Genomic DNA, 22,047 nt, shown 5'->3' with positions numbered 1-22,047 from the left:
CTTTGTTGCATTATTTAGTTCTCTAAAAGGTTTCAGGTAGGGTGGTTCATGAGTACAACACACTGCAAAGCACAGCTGGGTTGTGTAGTCTCCATGTGCATTTGCTTTCTATTTTCTCCTTTTACTTGCTGTTTTGGGAAACAGCCTTTTTCACTCCATTATTTCCAGAGTCATGGATGTGTGAAGGTGGTGCTCCAGGGAATGGCAGAGGTGTGAGAACTGCTGAATCACTCGTGCCCTGACATCCACATCCTGAATGGTGGTACAGAGCAGGACTTGGTGCACTGGTGGCGCTTATTATGGGGTGCAGGACCCTCTGGTATATGAGCAAATGAGGAGTTCAGTGTTCTGGTAGGGTTCCTGCAGTCAGACACTCATAAATTCCTTAAAACCAAGAAAATATAGCTATTATAGATGCTGGTGTTTGCAGAGCATGGGCACATGTGCATGAGAATTATTCCGTTATTCCCTCTCAGAATCCTGGAATGGTTTGGGTTGTAAGGGACCTTAAATACTATCTAGTCCAACCCCCACTGCACACCCCTAGGGATGTGTTCCTTGTCAGATTTATTCAAAACCCCATCTATTTACTTTTTATATAGCTTCTCATTAATCAGCAATATGTAGGCAGTATTGATGTCCATTTAAATAAATACACACTGCACCAAAAATTCACCATGATCAATACTTTTTTTCCCTAAATTTTAGTGAAGCACCTATAAATATTCAGATGTTTCTTGCTTGCTACAGCATGTCCCAGTGGAATTCAGTAGAAGTCTTTGCACTGATTTGTGTGGGTTTGTGCAGGTCCATGTAAAGCATTTAACCTCAAACTACAGGTCAGTGATAGAAATGCAGGAATCTGAAAATACATATTCCTGAATAATACAATTCATTGCCCTGAAAGAAAGGAATGGAAACAGAGAAGAAAGGAAGGACTGGAAACAGAGAAGATGTCAGCTACCCCACAAGGTAGTGACTCCCAAGCAATTCCCTCTTGTCTTTTGGCTTGGGGACAGTGTATGTGCACTCTGATGTTTGAAGTAGGTTGGGTAGAATTTAACTTCTGGCTCAAGGGAGCCTTTAGTTTATTAAATATGGATGTTCTTTCAGGTAGAAACATGGTTTCTCTCTGCAGCACATCACTTTCCTTGAACATATGCATTTGGGGAAGAAAACCCAGCTCTTCTGTACCTAAATCTTTTCTGTCTGAATCCACCTGCAAGAAATAGCAATAAAAACTGTCAGATTGTAACAACTGCAGGATTTTTGAGTGTGCAGTGGCATGGCTTTAGCTGCCTTCACATCTGTGGAATTGTGTGGCTGGTCCCAAGGCTGGGCTCTGTGCAGCACTGCTGGGGGACCTGCCTTTGCCTCACCTGTAATTACAGGGAGAAAATCACTCGAGTTATTGCTGCGTCTAAATGCAGCGCTAACGTCTGGCAGTGAGACAGCTCCCACAAACAGGCCGTGCAACAGGCTGTCACATCCCCTGCCTTCTGCATTATCTTGCTCTTCTAGGGAAATTTTTCCAGCTCCAGTTACTAATCAGGCTGTGGGTGATCTCTCTGAGCTCTGAAGCAATGGGATCTATCACTCATCCATCAGCACCTGTCCCGCTCTCCCTGCGAGCATCCATTTCTGCCTGGCTGCTGCTGAGGAGGAATGAGACCTGCTGCTGAGTGGGCTGGGGGAGAGCCACAGTCTCATCCTGACAAAACAATCAGGTTATGGGCTGGTTTGCATTTCTGTTCCTGCTTTTGCAGGAACATAAACTGGACTGTTTCTTGCTGTGACTGCGGGAAGCCTCAGGAGCAGCTTGCTCCTGCTTCCAGCCTTTGGTGTAGCCTCATAGAAGAGTGTTTCAAAAAATGTAACTTTCAACTGCCTGACACTCCCCAGTCTCTTCTATCTCTTGTCTATAGTGCTATCAATCAAATTGTTCTTGTCAGTTAACTGGTTTTAAATCTCATGTGGAAAAAATTGTCAGTTCAAGATCATACTACAGTAAGGACAGATGTGACTGCTCTTATTGCGTTAATTCATTCTTGCTTAAAGATGTGAAAATAAACTGATAGAATATCAATTTGAACCTCTTAGACCTTGAAATGATTTAAAATCTCCTAAAAGAAAGGTTAGGGCTGAGCTTTGTCTCCAAGGCATCATTTTTAACTTAGCAGGAAGCTCTGATGGTCTTTCCTTTAAATTGCCTATTGTCCAGATGCCTACAAAGAAAGTGCTTCTGCGGGACTGTTTGTGTTTAGTGACGGCGTTTATTTCATCTCGTGTGACAGATGACTTGGCTTCTGGATCGAGTAATTACTTCCTCACATCCTGCTGGGGCAGGTTTCTGACCTGCTGGAGCAGCGATTGGCTCTGGGAGCGCCGGCTGGCTGGGCAGGGAGCTGCTGTGGTGGCGGTGACAGGCTCCAGAGCCCCGTGTCCCCAGGCTGGGGTCTGTGGGGACTTCTTGGCTGCTTCAGTCAGAGGAGAGGAGAGGGACATGGCTGCTGCAGGCTTCACTAATAACAGAGCCACCCAATTAATATCTAAATACCTGAAAGCCTTTCTGGTCTCTTATGACTGATAGTCCATTACCGTGGGGTGTCTCACCAGATGGTCAGGTTCATAGATTTTCATAGATTTTCAAAAATTTTTTTTTATTATCCTAAACTTTGATTGTGAGACACAGTGATGAGCTCCTGAGGATTGCTGGATGGAGCTGAATGAACTCTGCTTTATTCTTCAGCATAGTAGAGCTTTTCATTCACTCACAAAGAAATGCTTGATTTCTGCTTGAGGTAAATTTTTTTTTAAAGATGGGGTAATCAAAGCATTGAATGCAACATTACATTGTGGCAATTTTATTTTAAGCAGATTTTCTGCCTTTTTTCCTTTTTTTTTTTTTTTTTTTTGCAATATTATCATGCAGCAGCCAAACTAATACATATATAATTTTCTTTCCTTTCTGCTTGTCATGCCCTGCTAACATGGACATCTACAAAGGCTCAGGTTGGTGTTGCAATCTGTCTTCATCTTGTTGTTCTCATCTGGTAAAAAAGGGCTTCGATGTTTTCTTCATCAATCAGCTTTTTTTTCTCTTCCTCTCTTTAAAACTGGATCCAACATTATTATGACATTACAGATTCATCGAGAGAGGTGCCACATTTGTTTGTTACCCCTGAAACTTCAGCTGTAGCAAAATGTGCTGTTTCAGAAACAAGGGATATTGATTTATTTCTATCTCCTTAAATTTTCTATGCTTGTCTGGCTTTGTGACAGGGAGGCAGCAGCACCTACAAGTTCTGAAATCTGCAAAAAGGCACTGAAACTCTCACTAATGAGTTTCTGCCTTGTCTTAAACCCCTGTATCTGACATCATTGTAAGATGGCATTTGTTAGTATCTTACCTGGATTTAGTATTTTTTTGGTAGGAATGAAACATAATTAAAATGTAAAATAAAAAGCAGAGGCACAGGAACTGGCCCTTTGTGACTGTATTCTCATAAGCCCCCCCCTTCCCACTTTAACTCCTCAATTTTTTGGGAAAACTCTGAGACTAAATTGTCTTGCCTGAGTATTTCAGGTAGAAATAAATACTCAATATGTGCAGGGTTATACTTTGTGCTATGTCCTGCTCCTCAGAGGTTGTACTGACAGTAAAATCATGAGTAAAACCCAGACAGGCAGGTTTGGGGCCAGGAGCTGCATGTTTTTTCCTGATTTACTCATGTTGAATGATGCCAATTTGGTATTTTAATCTCTGAGAAAGAGCACTCATGCTTTACCCTGTTACCACTTGGTGTTTCTAGTGCCTGCACCAATCTCACAGCAAATAAAACCACTTACCACTTGTAAATATGAATTAATAAGCCTTGCTGAGCAACATGGTAGTTCTATCAGAGTGAGATGTAATGACTGGGGTTCGACAGAGCTCGCCTCAATTAACTTTCTAAACAAGACATTTTCCACTCATTGCACTTAAGAATTTGAAATAAATCAGTGTCTGACTTGGAATATTTAATTATCCATTAGAAGAAAGTAAGGGATTTGCTAGGAACATTTTGTAAAGTCCAGCAAAAAAAACATAGATGCAGTAAAAGCATCTAAAGGCCATGGTGAAGGCAAATGCAGCATCCAGATATCTTTATAGCAAGAATACCCTGCTGCTTTCCTAATTTCTCCTCTTTTCCTCATTTTGCAGCCAGAATTTTACAGTGCTGCTTTTTTTGATGGCTTCATCCTGAAATGTCTTTATCTGAACTTTCCAGGATCTGATTTTAAGCAGAGATATCGTCCAGTTAGTGCAAGAAACTGGGCATTTCCAGACTGAGTCCCCCACTCCCCGAGGGCTTCCTTGCCACCCTCTAGTAAATCACTCAACTCTTCATCCTCAGTTGTCTCATGTGTAAATTAGGATTAAAGTTCAGCAGTTTTGAGGATTGGGCTATAAATAGATAATCAAGAGTAGGGGAAACTTCAGAGGATTGATAAGTGTTTTCACTCTTTTCAGAGAAAATAATTTTTCAGCAGTTTTTGAAGTAGTGGAGTAAGGGTGAGGGGTCTCTTTGTGCAGGGGCTTCCATTCTGCCCACGGGGCAGATCCTGGGAACTGGAGCAACTCTGTGTCTGTGCTGTTGGAATTGCTGCCCTGGCTCTGAACTTAGAATAAAACAGATCTCATCCTTTGGCTGGATGCAAAGTTTTAGGCAATTTCTGGGTTTTTTTTGGTTCAACACCAGTGAAGGTTTTTCAGAAGCTTAGCAAAGCTCTAATTGATTTTCTTTTCTCTGCACCACAAAGGAGGTAAGAAACAGAAACTCCTTTGATTTGGGTGTAAATAAAAACTAAAACTGCTGAATTTGTTTCACAAGTATTTGTGCAGGGATCTGCTAGAGGCATACAAAATACAGGAATTGTGATAATTTAGAAGTCTCACCACAGATCTGTTCAAACTTTTGTGCTCTAAGTCATTTTGAGCAATTTTTTTTTTTAGTTTTGGTGACTATTTGCTGCAGCATCCAAATACCTAAAGACAAATATTCATCAGTGAAGCTGCTGCTTTGCAAAATCTAATTTGCTTGAAAATTAACTGTTCAACCAGCTTTAATACTGGTGAGTGGTTAGCATATTTCTGGCAATCGTGGTCAATGTATAAACCAGCATGAAATAAAATCAATTTTATTTTAAAGAGAACTATTTAATGTTGAAATTTTAATGAGATAATTTCTGTGATGTAGTGTTTGTTAATGTGCAAGTGCTGGTCCTTCAGATATACAGTTAATTCAGTAAAGCTTTTAAGTGCATGCTTAGATCTGCCAAATCAAACACGCAGTTAAGTAATTAACAAAGCAAGTACTCAATTTTTAATTCAGTTTTAAAGAACTAAATAAAAGAAATTCATTGTTAGAAATTATCTGGTTGCTATTAAACAGAATGTGAGAGCAGCATTGGAACATTTTAAAAGTTATTCAGTTAAATATATGGACATCTTTCAACCAAAGAAAAGATTTGGATGAATGAGATGGAGTCAACACAGAAGTCAAATTTGTAGATTATTACAATGAATGGACATTTTTTCAGATGTATTTCCACCATACTGTGGATCCATTTGTGTCAGGCAGGGTGCAAGAGAAGTGCTGGCTGTGGCCCACGTGTCACCAGCTGGTGGCCGTAAGCTCTAAGAGGAGGAGAACATCCCTCTGCTGCCTCCTCTTGCAGCCTGCATATGCAGAGAACATAACAAGTGGTTATGCAAAAAGTGTTACAAGTGAGCAAATTGCTGTCCAGTGTCAGTAGCAGTGGTTTTAGCCCTTACCAGCAAGTGTCTTTGCAAATCAGAGCAAGCTCTCTTTGCTATGTGATATCTTCTCTGCCTTTACTGTTACTTATGGTGGTCTCCATAGTTTGAAAATGGGTTGTTATTTCTTTGGTTCTGACTGTTTCAATGTGTTAGGTCTAATGTAACCTTCATGTAAGGGCAGCCATGTGAAATGAACTTGTGTTAGCAATGAATTCAGCCCATTTGTATTAGAAATGAATAGCACAGAGGTAGTCCTCGGGGTCTCAGGCAACTGCTACAGTGATCAGTTTGGTTGTTCTAATATAATAAGCAGATATTGACTTAGTTGGAGTGAACACCAAGATTTACTGTCATGAAAGCTAAAATATCGACTGAGGGAAAACCAGAGTCAATATTTACCTTGAGGGACAATAAATCTTGATGTTCACTGAAATATGAAGTCACTATGATTTTCAGAAGTGTTGAACCTCATTCTAGTTTATTCTGCAGGTGCTCATCAGACAGGTTACCTGAAGTATAGGTATGAATTTCTTTTAATGAATAACATCATTTGAGCAAGTGCGTTTATTTCTAGAAGTCCTTTGCAAGCCTACATTTAAATAAGTAAGTTAGAGAACAATATAGATCACACCTAAGCTCTTGGGTGGTTAGATATTTGGATTTTTCATTAAAATGCAAGTATCAGCTATTAAAAGAGAAAATAAATAGATTAATACTTGTATATCTTGTTGAAGTAACTGTCCACATCAATAATGCTTTAGCAAGGGCTCAGGATTTGCATTGGAGTGAATGGGAATCGGATTCTTTTATTAGGGTAAGCTTTAGCAGTCTGTCTTTTCAAAGGTAGCTTTTGTCCTTCTTCCCTTTAATTTATTGAGAACTGGGCCCATCAACTTGATTTTGGGACTCAGGTGTTAGAGCAGTGTTCCAGGTTAATTCTGACTACAAAGAGAGATACAGTGATCCAGTCAAAGGCAGCAGCAAAACTCCCCTTGGCTTCAGGCAGGCATCGTTTCAGCCCTTGGTTCATTGAGCCCAAAACCCAGCAGGTAAATATGAATAAAAACTGAGGAAAGCAGTTAATTTGCTAATATGCCATGAGACTGTGTTTATTTCTTGAGGCAGTGAGGGATGAAGCCAGGCTGGTTGCCCTGGGTGCTGATCTCTGCAGCTCCTCGCAGGTCAGGTGTCTGCAGCTTCCAGCATCTTTCTCCCTCCATGCAGAACAACGAGTTCCTGCGCCTATTGCATGGAATTCATTTCATTTTTGTCCTTCAGGACATGGATTGTGGCACTGCAGTTCTGTACAGGGGCTCAGTGTGAAGGGGTTTGTAAATGCTCTGTCGTAGCAGGTTTGCATAAGCTTGGGGAAAGGTGAACATTAAGCAGATTATTTTCAAAGGAACTATTGTCTTTGTCCTTGGGAAGAGAAGTGTCACAGCTTTACAAGGGTCTTCTGTATCTGCAGCAGAGTTAGTGGATGGCAAACTTGATGAGGGCCAGGAGACTCAGACCACGTGTAATTTGAAGGCTGGGTGCACTCTGTAACAACCAGGGATCCATGGGAGCACATTCCAACCTCCTCCAGGGTTAGGTGCTTTGGATTCTTGGGTTGGTGAGGAGTGAGGACGCCACATCCCATCCCAGCCTCTGTTCAGGGTCAGGACAGGGGTGTTCCCATGGACCTGGGAGGTGAGAAGTGAACCTAGGGTCCTCTGTTTTGTGGGGCGTACAGAACAGCAATGCTTAGTCAAAACCCTTTGAAAATGAAAAATCAAGAGCATGTCTGTTTGACCTCCTTAAGTAGCACAGCTCCTAGCAAAAACAGAAATGGAAGGCTTCAAGGTTTGCTGTAGGTTTTTTCCAAATTAAAAATTAAAAAATAAAAAGGAGGAATTGGAGGTGATTGAAAACAAATTATGGCAAGCCAGAAGAGAAAATGGGAGGAAAACATTCTCCTGTGGAGAAAAGAACCACATGCCACATCACTGTGGTTTTTAAATGCAAAGATGGAGTTACAAATTGTATTCACAGCTTCCTGAACTCATTCCCACTGAGTTCCACCCGTGGAAATCTTGCATCTCCTTGAGACTCCCACTTAAGAGCTTAATGGCATCCACGGGTGCCTGTTGTAACTTGTTCTGAAGAAATCTGTCCCTCCGGGTGACACAGGTGGTTATTTACATCTCCCCAGTGTCCCAGAGGTGCTGCCAGAGTTGGCATTGCTCAGCACTGACACAGGGCAGAGGGGAGAGCTTGTTCACAGCAACAGGGTGCTGTGGTGTCAGCACAATAACTTAGGAAAAGAGGTTATTTGTGACAGCTGTAATTCAGGTGTTCGGTGGTGAGTGGAAGCTGGGGATCCTGACCAAAGAGGAAATACTGCACAGGTCAGCAGCAGATCACTGGGGATCTGAGGTACCCCAGGGACAAGCAGCCTGTGCTGTGCCCCCTCCCTCCTCCAGCACAAAGTGGGATGTCTGTCTGTCTGTCTGTCTGTCTGTCTGTCTGTCTGTCTGTCTGTTGGAGGAGGAAGAGAGCTGATGGCACTTCACTCGTGATCGAACGGGTTTGACACAGTCAGACAGCAAGCTAGAAGTGCTCTATTAATGGCTTTGTTATTGTGATCCTCCCTGCTCTTTAAAGAGCACATTTGAAGTATCACTTCACATTATGTGTATTTGTGTCAGTGCCTATGGGATTTCTGTTTTGGCTCACCGGATTCCTCAGATTGATTTTAGTTCATGTGGCATCCCTTGCCTGCCCAGCTCTGTCTGGTTTTCCTACACAGTTACTACAGCATGTACATGCCACGGGGGGTTTTGACCACTAAAACACATTTATGGTAAATGCCTGATGTTAAGCCTTTGCTGCTGTCCACAGGTGGGCTTTGCTGGCAAGGAGAGGTCTGAGGTTTAACAGATGTTAAGGGGAGCAATCAGAGGTCACTGAGAGAGTGAGATAGGGCTCCCAAGCTCTTGGCCTCACCCTGGCTTCAGGCAGCAGGCTGAGTGCTGAGAACCTGAGGGTTCACAGTGGTGTACCCTAACCCTGAGGAGGGGTTATTTAATAGAGCAAGGAAAAGAATCTTAAATCCCCAAAGCTGCTGTTTGTGCTGGACTGCTCTGGCTGCCCTGCTGTGCCTGTGGAGGCTGGGAGGGAGGGAGGCAGCACCTACTGCCTGATCCCAACCTCAGCCTCCTCTCCAGAAGTCTAAAAGCAGGAACAGGCCACCCAGCTCTTAATAGAACTTACTAAGTTTTACCATCCTTGACACTGCCCTGTGAGGCACCTTCTCACTGGGCTGGTCCCTGGCAGCCAGCTTTGTCCAAGCTTGGCTCTTTGCTCATTACCTCTGTGATGAGGAAAAAGCTGATCATGCCTCAAGCACCTGTTTCCCTCACTAATCATCTCCTGTGGATGACAGGGTGTTTTGTCAGGCAGCATGGGCAGGCTGTAGTTTTTCCTTCCCCCTGTGGAGCAGGGAAACTAATAAATACTCCCTGACTCTACATCCATCTCGTGGATGGATGTCTGTGGGGAACACAAAGCTTTGCAGTGCCTGAAGAGGGATTGCTGATGTCCCTGGCACATGCAGGGATGTGGCTGCAGGAGTCACTGGATGTGACAGGCTGGTGGGGCGGGATGGTGGCTTCAGCCGAGTCCCAGCATCCATGGGCTCCCTGCTGGCTGGTGCTGAGCCCAGGCTTGGTGAGTGCTGCTTTTCTGTGCTCCCATGTACGCCAGTTAATGATAACGAGCCTGGCTGCTCAGCTAGTTAGCTCTGCTTGTGGTGCTGCTTGCTCAGTGTGGGAAGCTTAGCTCTGAGTGCACTTTGTACAGTGCACAGACACCTGTACACTCTGGAGTTGGGCCAAGTGCCAGTGCCTTGGTGCACAGTCCACATAGAACCAGAGAGTGGCTTCAGTTCAAATGGACTTTAAAGATCATCTCGTTTGCAGCTCCCCCAACATGGGCAGGGACACCTTCTGCTAGTTCAGGTTGCTCAGAGCCACATCCAGGTTTGTAATTTGTGCTCAATAATATGCAGGGAAAGTGGTGCTAATGGTATGGCTGCCTTTGCCCCTTTTGTTCCCTTCCTTTTCCCCTTCTCTGTGTGAAATGTGATTCTCTTACTGGTTCATATTGTCCTTGCCCTCACCAGTTCAGACTTTGATTTCCCTCTTTCCTGTGTTTTCACCTTGACATATTTTCCACTTTTCATCATCTGTTATTCTTCCTTCTCTGCTAAACCTATGCACAACATACAGACAGACCCACAGTTAAAATTAGTTTTGGACATTTTCTGTTTTGAAGGAGTTTTCCTTTTCAAGTTGTCTTCCCTCCATTTGAAATGAAGGTGATTTTCTGATGGGACACCAGTTTTGTTTTCAGACTGATATCTGAATTTTCTTGTCTTCCCACCTCCAAAAGGTTATAAAGAGGGTTTCTTTTTTCTTGTGGCCACAATATATCTAGTCATAATCTGCTATTTTAAAATGATGCTTTAAATTATTAAACATGTGTCTGAATCTTTTTGGGGGGTAGTTGGGAGGCAGGCTATTGATTTATAGTTATTCTACTGGTGAGAATGAAATGGCTTCACAGCAGCAAGGCTGAGGAGGTTTTGGTATGTGGAAGAAGAAATTTTAGGCGTGTTGTATTTTTCCAGGGTAGCACATTATGCTTCATGCAAAGCAACAGGGAATACTGTATCTTCAAATCAGCTTCTGCAGACAGACCAGATTCAAAATAAATAACTTTTATTCATCACTGTAATAGAACTGTTGATGCATTCATTTATTTAAACCTAAAAATCTGCTGAAGTGCTATATCTCAGTGTGCTGCTTTGAACAACCTGAATATCTGGCACCTTTTATCAAGCTTTTGGCCGTATTTTTCTCCCTATGTAGATACCATAGTTCAGGTGAACACGCTGTCGTGTTTGATTAGGAGATATGTTAGAGATAAGTCACTTGCAGGCAAAAAAGCGTTTACCATTTTTGTGTATAAAAATGAAATTTGTAGGAGGCATGAAATTTCATTCTTTTATGGTAAATGGCTTATAAGAATGCATTAGAAGCAAAAGTAAATGAGTGCTGATTTTAAGTTTGTACCTGCTGAAACACAAAAGGATGTGGTACATACGATCTTGGTGAATGACATGTGATAGATTATCCTGAGAGCAGGCAGAGCAAATGAAATTGTAATGGAATTCCTCTTCTGGCTGCAGGAAATAGCTGTTATTTATCCTGCTTCCGAAGATGCTGCATGCATACTGCAGTTCATTATATACTTAAAAATCCCTTGGCAAGTCAATAATGAATAAATGAACTTAAAGCCATTACAGCAGCCTTAGCATTGGGAGTGTAAGCCAGGATACTTTTCAGTGTGCTTTTTTGTGGGTTTGTTCTGCAGACATGCTAACCTGGACAGTTCAGCTGAAGAGTTTGGTTCTTTCTCCTGGCAGGTGCACGAGGCAGTCCCATGCTACAGTGAGTGCAATCAGTATTCCTGGGAAGTAGGACCATGGTCTCCATGCAAAATCAGCAGCGAACAAAATTCCCTCCACTGTGGAGAAGGAATACAAACGAGGGAAGTCAGGTGCGTGAAGACAAAAGCTCAGGTATTCCAGATCAAAAAGAGCTGGTATGTTCTTGCATAAAGCTGCAATATCTGGCCATCTGACAGTGAGTGTGTTGCTGAGTCCAGTGTATTGCAAATGAAAAGAAACATGTGTTTATGTGCCATGGTTTACAGGAAAAACATTTCAGAGATGCAGCCTTGGTTTTTCAGGAACACGGCATGATATTTAAATTAGTATTCTTCAACCTAAATACCATGTATACATAAAGCTCCCTGAGGTGCAAAGCCTCCATATTTTGATTTGCTAACATTTTCCCCAAGTAATAGCACTGCATGCCACCAGAGTGGCATTCATTATTACTGAATATTCATTCCCCAGGCATGGGGAAATGCTGAGTTATTTCCAAATGTTCAGATGTTACTAGCAGGAGCACTAAGATTTGTTCTCACTGGTTGTCACTTTCTGTTTGCTCCTTTGTCAGCCGATCAAAGTTAAAATCCCTCTGTATGAAGTAACAAAAGCATGTTGTGCACGTAGCTGATTTCCATTTGCATAAGCATATTAGTTTCATTTTTTGGCCAGCCATGCTGCTTGTATCTGTTGTCATGTCTATGTCCTGTATGGGGTGGAGAAAACTTGTTGATACCCCTCGTGCCTGTGATACTCTAATTAAATTGTGTGCTTTCTGTGTAGGTGTGTGGGCACTGCTGAGGACCACGGCGTGGAGACTGTGCCCAACGCTCTGTGCAGTCAGGCTGAGGTCCCAGAGGCAGTGCAGAAGTGTACCTTGTACTGTCCCAGTGAGTGTGCAGTGTCTGACTGGGGACAGTGGAGCCCGTGTCCACAGGTAGGCTCTCCTGCCCGTGTCCCTGGCAGTGTTCCTCACGCAGCAGTCTTCACTTCTCCTTCAACTATTTCATGGCCTAGTTATTTTCCAGGAAAGTAAATTATTTTCTGAGGGATGTCAGGCTTAATAGATCCTGCCAGCATGTTGAATCTGGAGATATTTATGTCTCTACAGAGACAGAGCTATAGAAAGTTGGTTAGTGAAACAGATAGTTATTACTGTGACAGTTGATTCAACACATCCTTCCCCTTGGTCTGCTATGGGAGAGGGCCCACACAAGCAGAGTGGGTGAAGGGACAGTATTCCAGCTGGTGAATGCCATAGGAAGTGTTTGCAGGGGAGACCTCTTTCAATGGTACATGACTGCCATAACAACCTGCTGGTAAAACCTGGGGGTAACACTCCTCTGGACAGGTCCTAGTCCTCAAGGAATGACAGCTCTCTCCTCCCAACACACACTATTTCTGTCCAGTGTTTCCTCCTCCTCAAACACTTGGGGGAAAATTTGAGGCAGCAGCAGCAGAAGAGTATGACAGCAAGGTGCCTGAACAATTTGTCATGTCATGAAATACTCAAAACTTTGTGAATTATGCAGGCATTCAAGCCACTGTGAAGTGCTCTGTGTTTTCCTAAGTGTGCAAGATGGAAAGAAGTTGCAAATTCTGTGTTATGAAAAGCCTCTGGCCTCAAACCACGTGACTTCAGATCTATTGTTTCTCCCCGATCAGTGTTGAAATAGGTGCCGGGTTTAATCTCAGAGGGGTTTTTTAATAGACTTGCTTGATGTATTTAAGTGACAAACACATATTCATTGCCCCCGTGTTAACAGGGCCATTACCAAAAGTTGAGTGGTTATTGGACAGGTATTTATACCAGTGCTGACACAGGTAATTTCCTTCCATAATATTTTGTGTAGCGTATCAATATACTCGGTAAGAACATGTCAAATAAAATCTTGTGTTTCATTTCCTGCGTTCACCTCCTCCTGAGCAGCATGCCTTTGATGAAGTATAACACTCTTGCAACCCATACAAATGCTTGGATACCTTTCAGAGTCCCACTGTGGTTGGGCCGTTTCTTTGACTTTTCCAGGCATGGATTTTCTTCATTTTCACATGCAGTGAACTGATGCAGAGATCCCTGAAGCTCTTGGGAGTCTCTCAGGTGCCTTGGTGGCAGTCTGTTGGTTATGTGGGACTGCTTGAAGCTTTAAGCACCCTCATATCCTTAAGATACACAGGCTTTTTGCCTGAAGGCTCCTTTTTTTTGGCAATAGTGAAGCCTCCATAGCCCACAGAAGCAGGAAAGGGAAGCCCAGAGCTCATGGGCTGCACTCCATCAGGCGGCACATCTCTTGGCAGGCACAGGGCTGCATGCCACAGTCCCTGTGTCTCCTTGTACATCCCTTTGCCATGGTGGATGTTAATTCATAAATGTGAGGGCATCTGCATGCCAATGCAATTAACTGAACAATATGTTTTCACAAGCTGTTCTGCAATGCTTTGTTGTGAAACTGAGATGACTGTGTGCTGATGGAGCATGTGTTCCCATAGTTCTGTCCAGATACAAGAAAATAAACAGCTTGAAGTTTTATGGGCAAATGAAACCCTCCCTTTGATGAGTTTACTGCAGTGCTGTCTCCCTTTTACAGCTACTCTGGCTATTTGTGGTGGGTTTTGAGAGGGAACCACACAGCACAGTCCCTCCCAGGCTGCACATGCTCCACATCTCCAAGGCGAGTGCTGGGCTTGCTGTTAGTGCAGAATGGCTGTGCTGTGCCACTGGTGTGTCTTTGGTGGGTGTGGGGCAGGGATTGAGGGAATCGTGGCGGCTGGAGTGAGGCACTGCCGGCACCAGGGTGATTAATGAACCTTCCATCTCCTGAGCCACTAGGAAAGGTGGTCAATTAGGACAGCTGTGAGTCGAGGAACTCAAAAATTTCAAAAAATTTGGAAGATCACATAATATTATAATGAAAATTTGGAAGATCACATTGTATTGTAATGAAAAAGCAAAACTGTGCATCCTGGCTGCTCTATTTCAAGCACATTTACATTTCATACCACAATAGTTGGCACTCTTTTAGTCATAGCACTCATGAGGCAGCTGCCAAGGACCATTCCAGGAAGTCTTCCTGTAGCTCTGGTCATGTTTGGCTTGCTGGAGATAAAGAGGATTTATGAAACTTGACAAATTCTAGTTTGTAAAAAATGAACGATCACAATTTCAGCCTCATCTTTGCCTGAGGAGCTTTTTGATTTGAGATATTTACCTAAGATTTTGGTCAGGTGAGAATTCTTTTCCAGTCGCTTTGGTGTTCTGCTCGTGTTTTACAATGTTGATAATAAATTCCTCCTGATAGCAGAATAACTAACTCTTATCAGCTGAATATAAAAAGACCTTTTAGATTATCCGTTGTACCTTTGTCAATATGTCATTGTACTCTGGATACTTTCTAGGGTATTACTTGGTTTTATCTTGTAGCAATATTCTTCCCATGTGAGTTTTCCACTTTCAGGATGGTAAATGATCTTGAATCGTGTTGAAATCAATGAGTCATAAAGGTGGCGACTGCTTTGTCAATGGAAGGTATTTTCTTCAATACTTTTTTCTGCTAAAACATTGTATTTGTTCTACCTTTTTTGGCTGCATTTCCCTTTTGCTTTTAAACACTTTTGTGGTCTTTTATAATTTCAGATGCTCCCACAATTCTTTTATGTGTGTTTTTCAACTGAATTACTTATTTTGCATCTTGATTATGGTGCTATTTAACACTGCTACATAAAGGTAAATTTTAATGTTTCATCTAACGGTCAGAAATGAAGCTGTCAGAAATACAATGCCTCAAGGTTGCTTTGAGGCTTTGTCTCTCTACTGGATCCAAGAATTGCATAGTAACTGAATTAAATCTTCCCTATTGTGCTCACTTTTTCTACTGAGAGAAGTAAATTCAAAATGGTTTTCCCTGTGGTTGAAGACTATTTTTTTGGCTTGTAATGTTTTGTTCTTTGTCACTAAGTAACATCCAAGTGACTTAAATATTAAGCTTTAAAGTCATTTAACATAACAGTTTGAAGCTTGCTAGTTAAAAACAATAACAAAAAAGCCAAAAATAACAAGGAAAAAAAAAACTACAAAAACCCAGAAGGAAATTAGGTTGACTTGCATTTTGCTTAAGAGATTTCATATTTGTTCCAGGGACAATAGCCTGTTCAGTCAGACATCATCACTTGATTGCTCAAAGACCCAGCTAAACAATCTGGGAAGTGAAATCCTGTCATCTCTGTTACATATTCAGTGATGGAATAACACACACTTCCTGTGGCGCCTCGACTTTGTATTCATCTGACTTGGAAATGTAATTAATTGACTTCAATTGAATTCATCAAAGCATTCTTAAAAAGAGTTAATATGCGAGTGGTGCTACAAGTCCCTGAAATAATTACCTCAAATCTATTTCGTTAGCTCTCTGTCGGCGGATGGCTGTCGCAGCTCCCGGTGTGGATTGGAGTGGCCTCCTTGCTTGTCTCAGCTGTTGGCATTTCTAGCAGCTAATTCCAAGAGGTCTGAAATTAGTTAATTATAGGAGGTTGCGTGTGTGGTGAGTGAGAGCAGCTGTCTCCATTTCAGCGAGCGTTTTCCTCATGGATCGATGGCGATGTGCCGCGCTCGGGACTCGCGACAATTGAGTTATTATTCCCTGGAATCCACGGGGGGAGTGGGACACCCACAAGTGACCGGATTAAAAGTGTCACCAAGTGATCCACAGAGCTCCCAGCTCTGCAGTGACTTTCCTTGTCGATGCAAGCTGGAGCTGTTGCAGTTTGGAAATACCAACTGGAAGGGAAATTGTGGAGTCCTGTAGACTCTGGGAGTCACTGTGTGGATTATGAAAGCCTCCATCACAACTGGTGCCTGAACAGAGAACAGGCGAGGTTGGAAGGGACCACTGGAGGTGATCTGGTCCTTTCTTTTCAAGCAGGATTCCCCAGAACACATTCCTCAGAATTGTGTCCTCAAACAGCTTTTTGGATATCTCCAGAGGAAAGTCCCCAACCTCTCTGGGCTTGGCATGTAAGTTTGGTGGAGGAGCTGCAGTGTGAAGGCTGTGCTGAAGAGTGAGGCTTGCACAGAGCTCTTTCTAGCCCAAGAGATAATATATTCAAATCAAGCATGAGGATTATGCTGGTCAAGGCTTTTTTGGAAGAACATGCCCTGCTCCTTATGCATACCTGTGACTTGGATGTTTTTGTATGTCTTTGTCAAAAAAAGTGGGTAACTGCTGCATTTTTTATATTCATCGTTTTATTTTTATTAATCTTTGTTAACAATCACATTTTTTAAGTGATTTAAGTAACGATTCTGTGTGGAGGCAGGCAAGGTTTCAGAACCTGGATGCATCTGAAAAAGAAAATTTATGCAAATGCATTTTCATTTCAAAAGACTGCTTGTGTTATTGTAAATGGCTTGTTAAATTGTTACAAAACATCCACACTGGCATGAACAGTGTAATGGTTCATTGCTCTGTTAAAAATAGTCAAATACGGTTGCTGCCTTTGCATTTACCTTATTTTAAGGTTGTATGCTTGCTTATGAATAGCCAGTTAAGAATAATGCAGCCAGCTATTTATAGTGAAGGATGCATTATACAAGCTGCTTGATAAATTAAACAGCTTAAAGGGCCCTGTAATGGGTTACAGCCTCTGTGCTGTACAATTATGATGCATATGAGAGCCTGGATCAATGAACAGCTCTTAAATTCCATCCCAAAGAGGGTCTAATAGTGTATACTAATGTGTGATATGTTAACAGCTCTTAGACTGGAACTTAGTTTCATAACCTTGCAGCTTTATTTTATTTTATAGCCTTCTCTTCCAGAACAAACTTCTGTGCTTTGTCAGTTCTGTGATTGTCTGAAGCAAAGGCTGGGTGCATCCTTTGTGTGTGTTTTTGTCCCTCACTTTTTATGTTAGCTTTAAATAGTGACAAGTGGTCATGGTGAAAAAATAGCTTTGGCTAAAAGAAATATTTTAAAATGCAGTAGTCAATAGTGCCAGAAATTTCCCCATAGAACCAAGATGGCTGTTATAGTTTCTAAACGGTCCTTTGAGAAAAACTCTGATTTATTCCGGCCTTAACATTTTATGGACTTCTCATTGCTTCAGCATATTTTGTTTCTGTAGTGGTTTATATAATCTCACCTGTGGATCTGTGGCTTTAGCTCAACTTTTTCACACTATATGGAAAAGAATAATGGAAATGGTAAGGTTTAATACTATCAAGTAGGCTGGAACAGTACAGTTATACCCATAAAGAACCCTACTGTCTGTGTATGACATCCTACTGCTGTAGGCTGTTGATGTGCCACCTGAGGTGGCACCCCATTATTATTTTCATAAAGAAATTAATTCTGTTCCTGTTACCAGTTCCAAAGGATGTATATGGCAGAATTACCAACCCCATTGCTTACAGTCATGAACAAAGAATCTGAACAAGCAACATAGTCTGGAAAACTTATCAGCCAAACTGCTCTGCACCTGACCTTGAAGGTGCATAGAGGTCTCCAGGCCTCTGACCTTCCACCTCCATGCACCACAGCTGCCTCCATTTCTTAGGACTTGTTTCCTCTCCCATTATTTATGGCCAGTGGGCACCCATAATCATTGTCCTTCCTTGATCCATAAATTTTTATTCCTAGTCTGGGTGGTGTCAGAAGAGGGTTTCAGTTTCCCAGAATAGGTGTTACACCCATTTCTATCCCATGGTTACATTCCAAATTCTCCCAAATATGGAAACCAGTTAAGGGATTTATAACCACAGGCATAAAGTAAGTATGATGAGCATAAAGAGATGATCTCAGGAATACAAGTCAAACTCCCACTCCTGAACACATCTGTTATTGGCACCTGCCTTTCCTAATGCTTCCACTGTGTTGGCTGATGCTGAGCACAAACCAGTTGCAGTAGCCTTACAGAAGGTAATGGCTGACTTAATGTAAAAAATAATTTTAAAAGCTTCATCTGTCATCAGTGAAAGCACTAGTTACTAATAGAGCAGTAGAAAGTAAAATAATGTCTTTGGAAGTGTAGCATCCACTCGGCGGGAAGAGAGGAGTTGTAAATGAAGATACTCAGGAAAACATTGCTGAATCACAGTGGGCTTTATTTATTTAAAACCCCAGAAACTGTAGACTCATACATGCTTGTGATTAGAAACTTGGATCCCTTGGGCAGACCCACCCTTGATCCATGTACCTGAATGGCACCTTCACTGTTTTGTATGGAAGATTACTTGAGCAGTCAAATTAGTTTTGTCATTTTCTTCATTTGTGAGACTATTCAGAATCAGCCTGTTATCCTGCTTAAATCTTAATCCCATGGTAATTTCTTACTTTAGGTACTCATGAAATATTTCTTTCTTTTGCTGCGTTTTCTCTAAATTGATGGCTGCCATTTCTGTCCTGCCTCCTAAGCCTGTGATTTGCCATTGATGGTGATTGGTTTTGCTCTCAGTATTTTCTAAGATCCACATTCAGGACTAGACATGCCCCTTGGCATTGCTTGTTAGTACCCTCAGCATCTCTCCACTGGCAACAATTCCTCTTCTTTACTTCCACTGTTTGCATCCCCTAATAACATCGAGTCCGCCAATCCATTCCCCAACCTTTGCTATGCCATAAATATTTGATTTTTTTTTCCAGCCTGGGTTTTTGGAGGGGTCCTGCAGGAACTGTGCACCCAAGCCCATTGAGATTTCAGGGTAGCTGGATACTCAGCTCCCTCTTGCTCCTTTGAAAATTCCAGCTTTCATCTTTTTCTTTGCAAGTCATTCCCTCCTGCTGCTTACTCAGTTCCATATATATTTGGCTCAGTTTTTTACATGGTTAACTTGAAAGAGCAAGGGCAGAAAATCAATTATAAAACTAAATTGACTTCTCAATTGACGTTAAGAGAAATTCAACAAATAATATTACAGGATATTAGTTACAGTTTGCCAACTTCGAATTTTTGTATGTTTCCCATGTCCTCAGCTTGATTAAATGAATGCTTTTCCTACAGACATTCCTTATTATTCAAAACCAGTAAAAGTGGGGGGCTTATTGCATCAGCTCTGGCTTCTGAGCCCCATGGCTCATCAGCACAGTGAGAATTCTGGCTTCAGAGCATCAGCAAACCAGTTGTTTGTTTGGATCCTGGCAAACACCAGATAGATTTTGACCTGTTAGACTGCTCTGCTGCCTACCAGGAGGAAATCTGAGAGGGAAAATGGTCCTGCCAGCCAGGAAAGCTCTGGGGCTCTATGACAGCACTGGGCTGCAGCAATGTCCTATAATGGAGCACAACGGGGGCTGTGCTAGACAGGGAAAAAATGCTATTTTATTAAAAGAATTTACTTATCTACAAATGAGGCATATTTTCTGTCTGCAGGTTCTTATTTTAAAGGGAGCAAAAGCTGGTCTTTCTGAGCTGGCACAGACAGCTTCTGTCACAGCATCCATTGATTTTTTTTTTCCCCCTTGGTAACATAATTCAGAGAAACATTAATTAGGAGTAGCTGCTGAGATACATGCTTTGATTTTTTTTCCTTAGTCATTTTGCTTTATTGGCAAATCATTTAAGTTATTAGTGTTAGTTGTGAGAATGAACAATCAGATTAGTTGTGAAAAAGGCAGTAAACTATTGGTAAACACTTAGCATAGGTTTAATTTTCAGATAATTAGAAACAATTGGGTATTTTAGCTGACCAAGGGTATTCAAATAAGATTACCATTTAAAATGATTTGACAAGGTGTGTGTCAGCAATAAAAATGTAATGGATTTTCCTTCATGTAGTGTAAACATAAGGAAATAGGCCCCGACAATGTATTTTAAGACCAGAACAGACTTTTTTCCCATTTGTTCTGATGTTTATTCTGTTCAGTTTTGCTGTCATCTGTGCAGCTAATCCAGTTTACAGCAGCCTGAGATCCAGATTTATGCTGCAAGGCCATTAAATTTCCCTTTAATATTCACAATGCAGGAATTATCCACACTTCTACCCGTGCAGTGTTCAGTGTTTGCAGGCTGTTTGTTGCATGGTAATAAGCCCGTGGTTTTAAACTGTTAGTTATTTTTTGTAATTATAGTACTTTGTAGAAAAATCATGTTTTAAATCCCCAAGCATTTATGAAAATGTGGTTCTACGTGCATTGTTCTGGGATTTTTTTGTTTTGTTCTCTTTGCTGTTCCTGAGCAATCCTAATGAGAAACTGTTAGGAATTAAATGGGTCATCTTGTTCAATAAATGGTGGTGAATACTTTTAATAAGGGATTTATTTCCATTAGGTTTGCTGTGACCAGCTCCACTCACCTATTCCTGTTACTGGCTTGTGGGAGAATAGCTCTGTGCTGCAGTGCTATGAGAGTGAGGATCAAGGGCTGCTAAAAACAAACAGTTTTTATGCCTGTGATGCACAAATAGAAATGAAAACCTGCCTCGGTTGCTTCATATTCCTGTGAAAATATAAACAAGCAAATCCTGGTTTATAGGCGGCTGGACATCAGTATTTGGTATCTCTGAAAAGTCACCTCATCCTGTCAGCATCATAACTGATATGCAATTACAAATGTCCTTTTTGAAATGAGTGCTTTGCTGTAACATCAGATGCTACTTAAAAATGCATTAATTGTGACAAAAATCCTGTCCTGTTATTCAGTACTGTGGCATTTTACTGGAAGCCTTGGAAGGAGATGCAAAGCAGGGCACAGCAAAGTGGCACAATCTTTGTCCCAATGTCCCCAAGGATCTTTATCAAAAAACATGGAAAATATAGTATAGCAGGGCTAAAATAGCCAAATCTGGGTGGATAAAGGATGAGTTTGGATTCTTAACTTTGAACCATATTTCTTTTCTTCCATGTGCTTTTAAGTATAGTTAGGACAGGGGTGGGATTGCATCCTGCCTCCATGTGGCCGTGGATGTGTGTGAACAGCCCTGGTCTGTGGTGTCTGTGTGGTTTTTTGGGGTCAGTGATGTTTGTGTGATTTACTGGGGTCTCTGTACTGTCCATCCCTTCTCTGTCCAGGTGTGTGACCCCAATATTATGCAAACCCGAACCCGGCAAGTGCTGAGGTCTCCTGTCAGTTCAAAGCCCTGCCCTGAAGTTTCGCAAATGAAGCCATGTATTCTTAATCAAAATTGCTTCCAGTACCAGTACAACCTAACAGGTAAGTACAAATTTTCAATATACCCTTAGTATGTGCTTTTAGTTATGTTTGCTTGTGGTGTTGGTTAAAGTCTTGACATTGTTGGTTTCAATAAAGTTAATTACATGCCTACATTTTTACACATTAGTGGACAAATGCACAATGTCTGTATTTAAGTTGTTGTTGCGAGTACATTGGAAATAAAGCATGCTAAATGGGATTTTCAATGGGTTATCAGCATAATTAATTACAAAATTCCAATTAAATCTGTGTGGTTCTGGTGAAGCCAATAATACCAACAGAAATCTGCTTTGAAGGCAATATGAGTTATATGAGTGGGCATAGGATATTCAGACCAAAATGCATTATTTAGGACCTTAGAAGCAATTGGTTCTGTTGCAAACAAATGAACAAAACAAAACCGAAAAATTCCTTTTGTTTTGACCAGCTGAAATAAATGAGAAAGGCATACAGAGGAGAGATCTAAGAGGAGTTTGGGAGCTGGTGGGAAGGGAGAACAAAGCAAGATAAAATATATGAATATAAACTCAGCCTGTTTGTAATAAAAGCCCTAGAAACACAGGCAGCAGGATGATGCCTTTTTTATCATCACATTTCAGAAATG

At 41.7% G+C, this 22,047-nt stretch overlaps 1 protein-coding gene across 1 annotated transcript in view; it reads left to right on the top strand.

The window, feature by feature from the left end:
* The window catches only part of THSD7B (thrombospondin type 1 domain containing 7B), a 259,051-nt gene that overhangs the window by 214,630 nt on the left and 22,374 nt on the right, over positions 1–22,047 (top strand). Inside the window, 4 exon segments of the mRNA XM_031057310.1 lie at positions 3,007–3,012; positions 11,274–11,407; positions 12,084–12,237; positions 21,302–21,443. Of these exon segments, the coding sequence (XP_030913170.1) occupies positions 3,007–3,012; positions 11,274–11,407; positions 12,084–12,237; positions 21,302–21,443 (436 nt within the window).

Source organism: Geospiza fortis, unplaced genomic scaffold (genome assembly GCF_000277835.1).
Source record: "Geospiza fortis unplaced genomic scaffold, GeoFor_1.0 scaffold112, whole genome shotgun sequence".
Classification (NCBI taxonomy): Eukaryota; Metazoa; Chordata; class Aves; order Passeriformes; family Thraupidae; genus Geospiza; species Geospiza fortis.
Note: the sequence above shows the minus strand (reverse complement) of the source record. Positions and strands in the feature narration are given on the sequence as shown.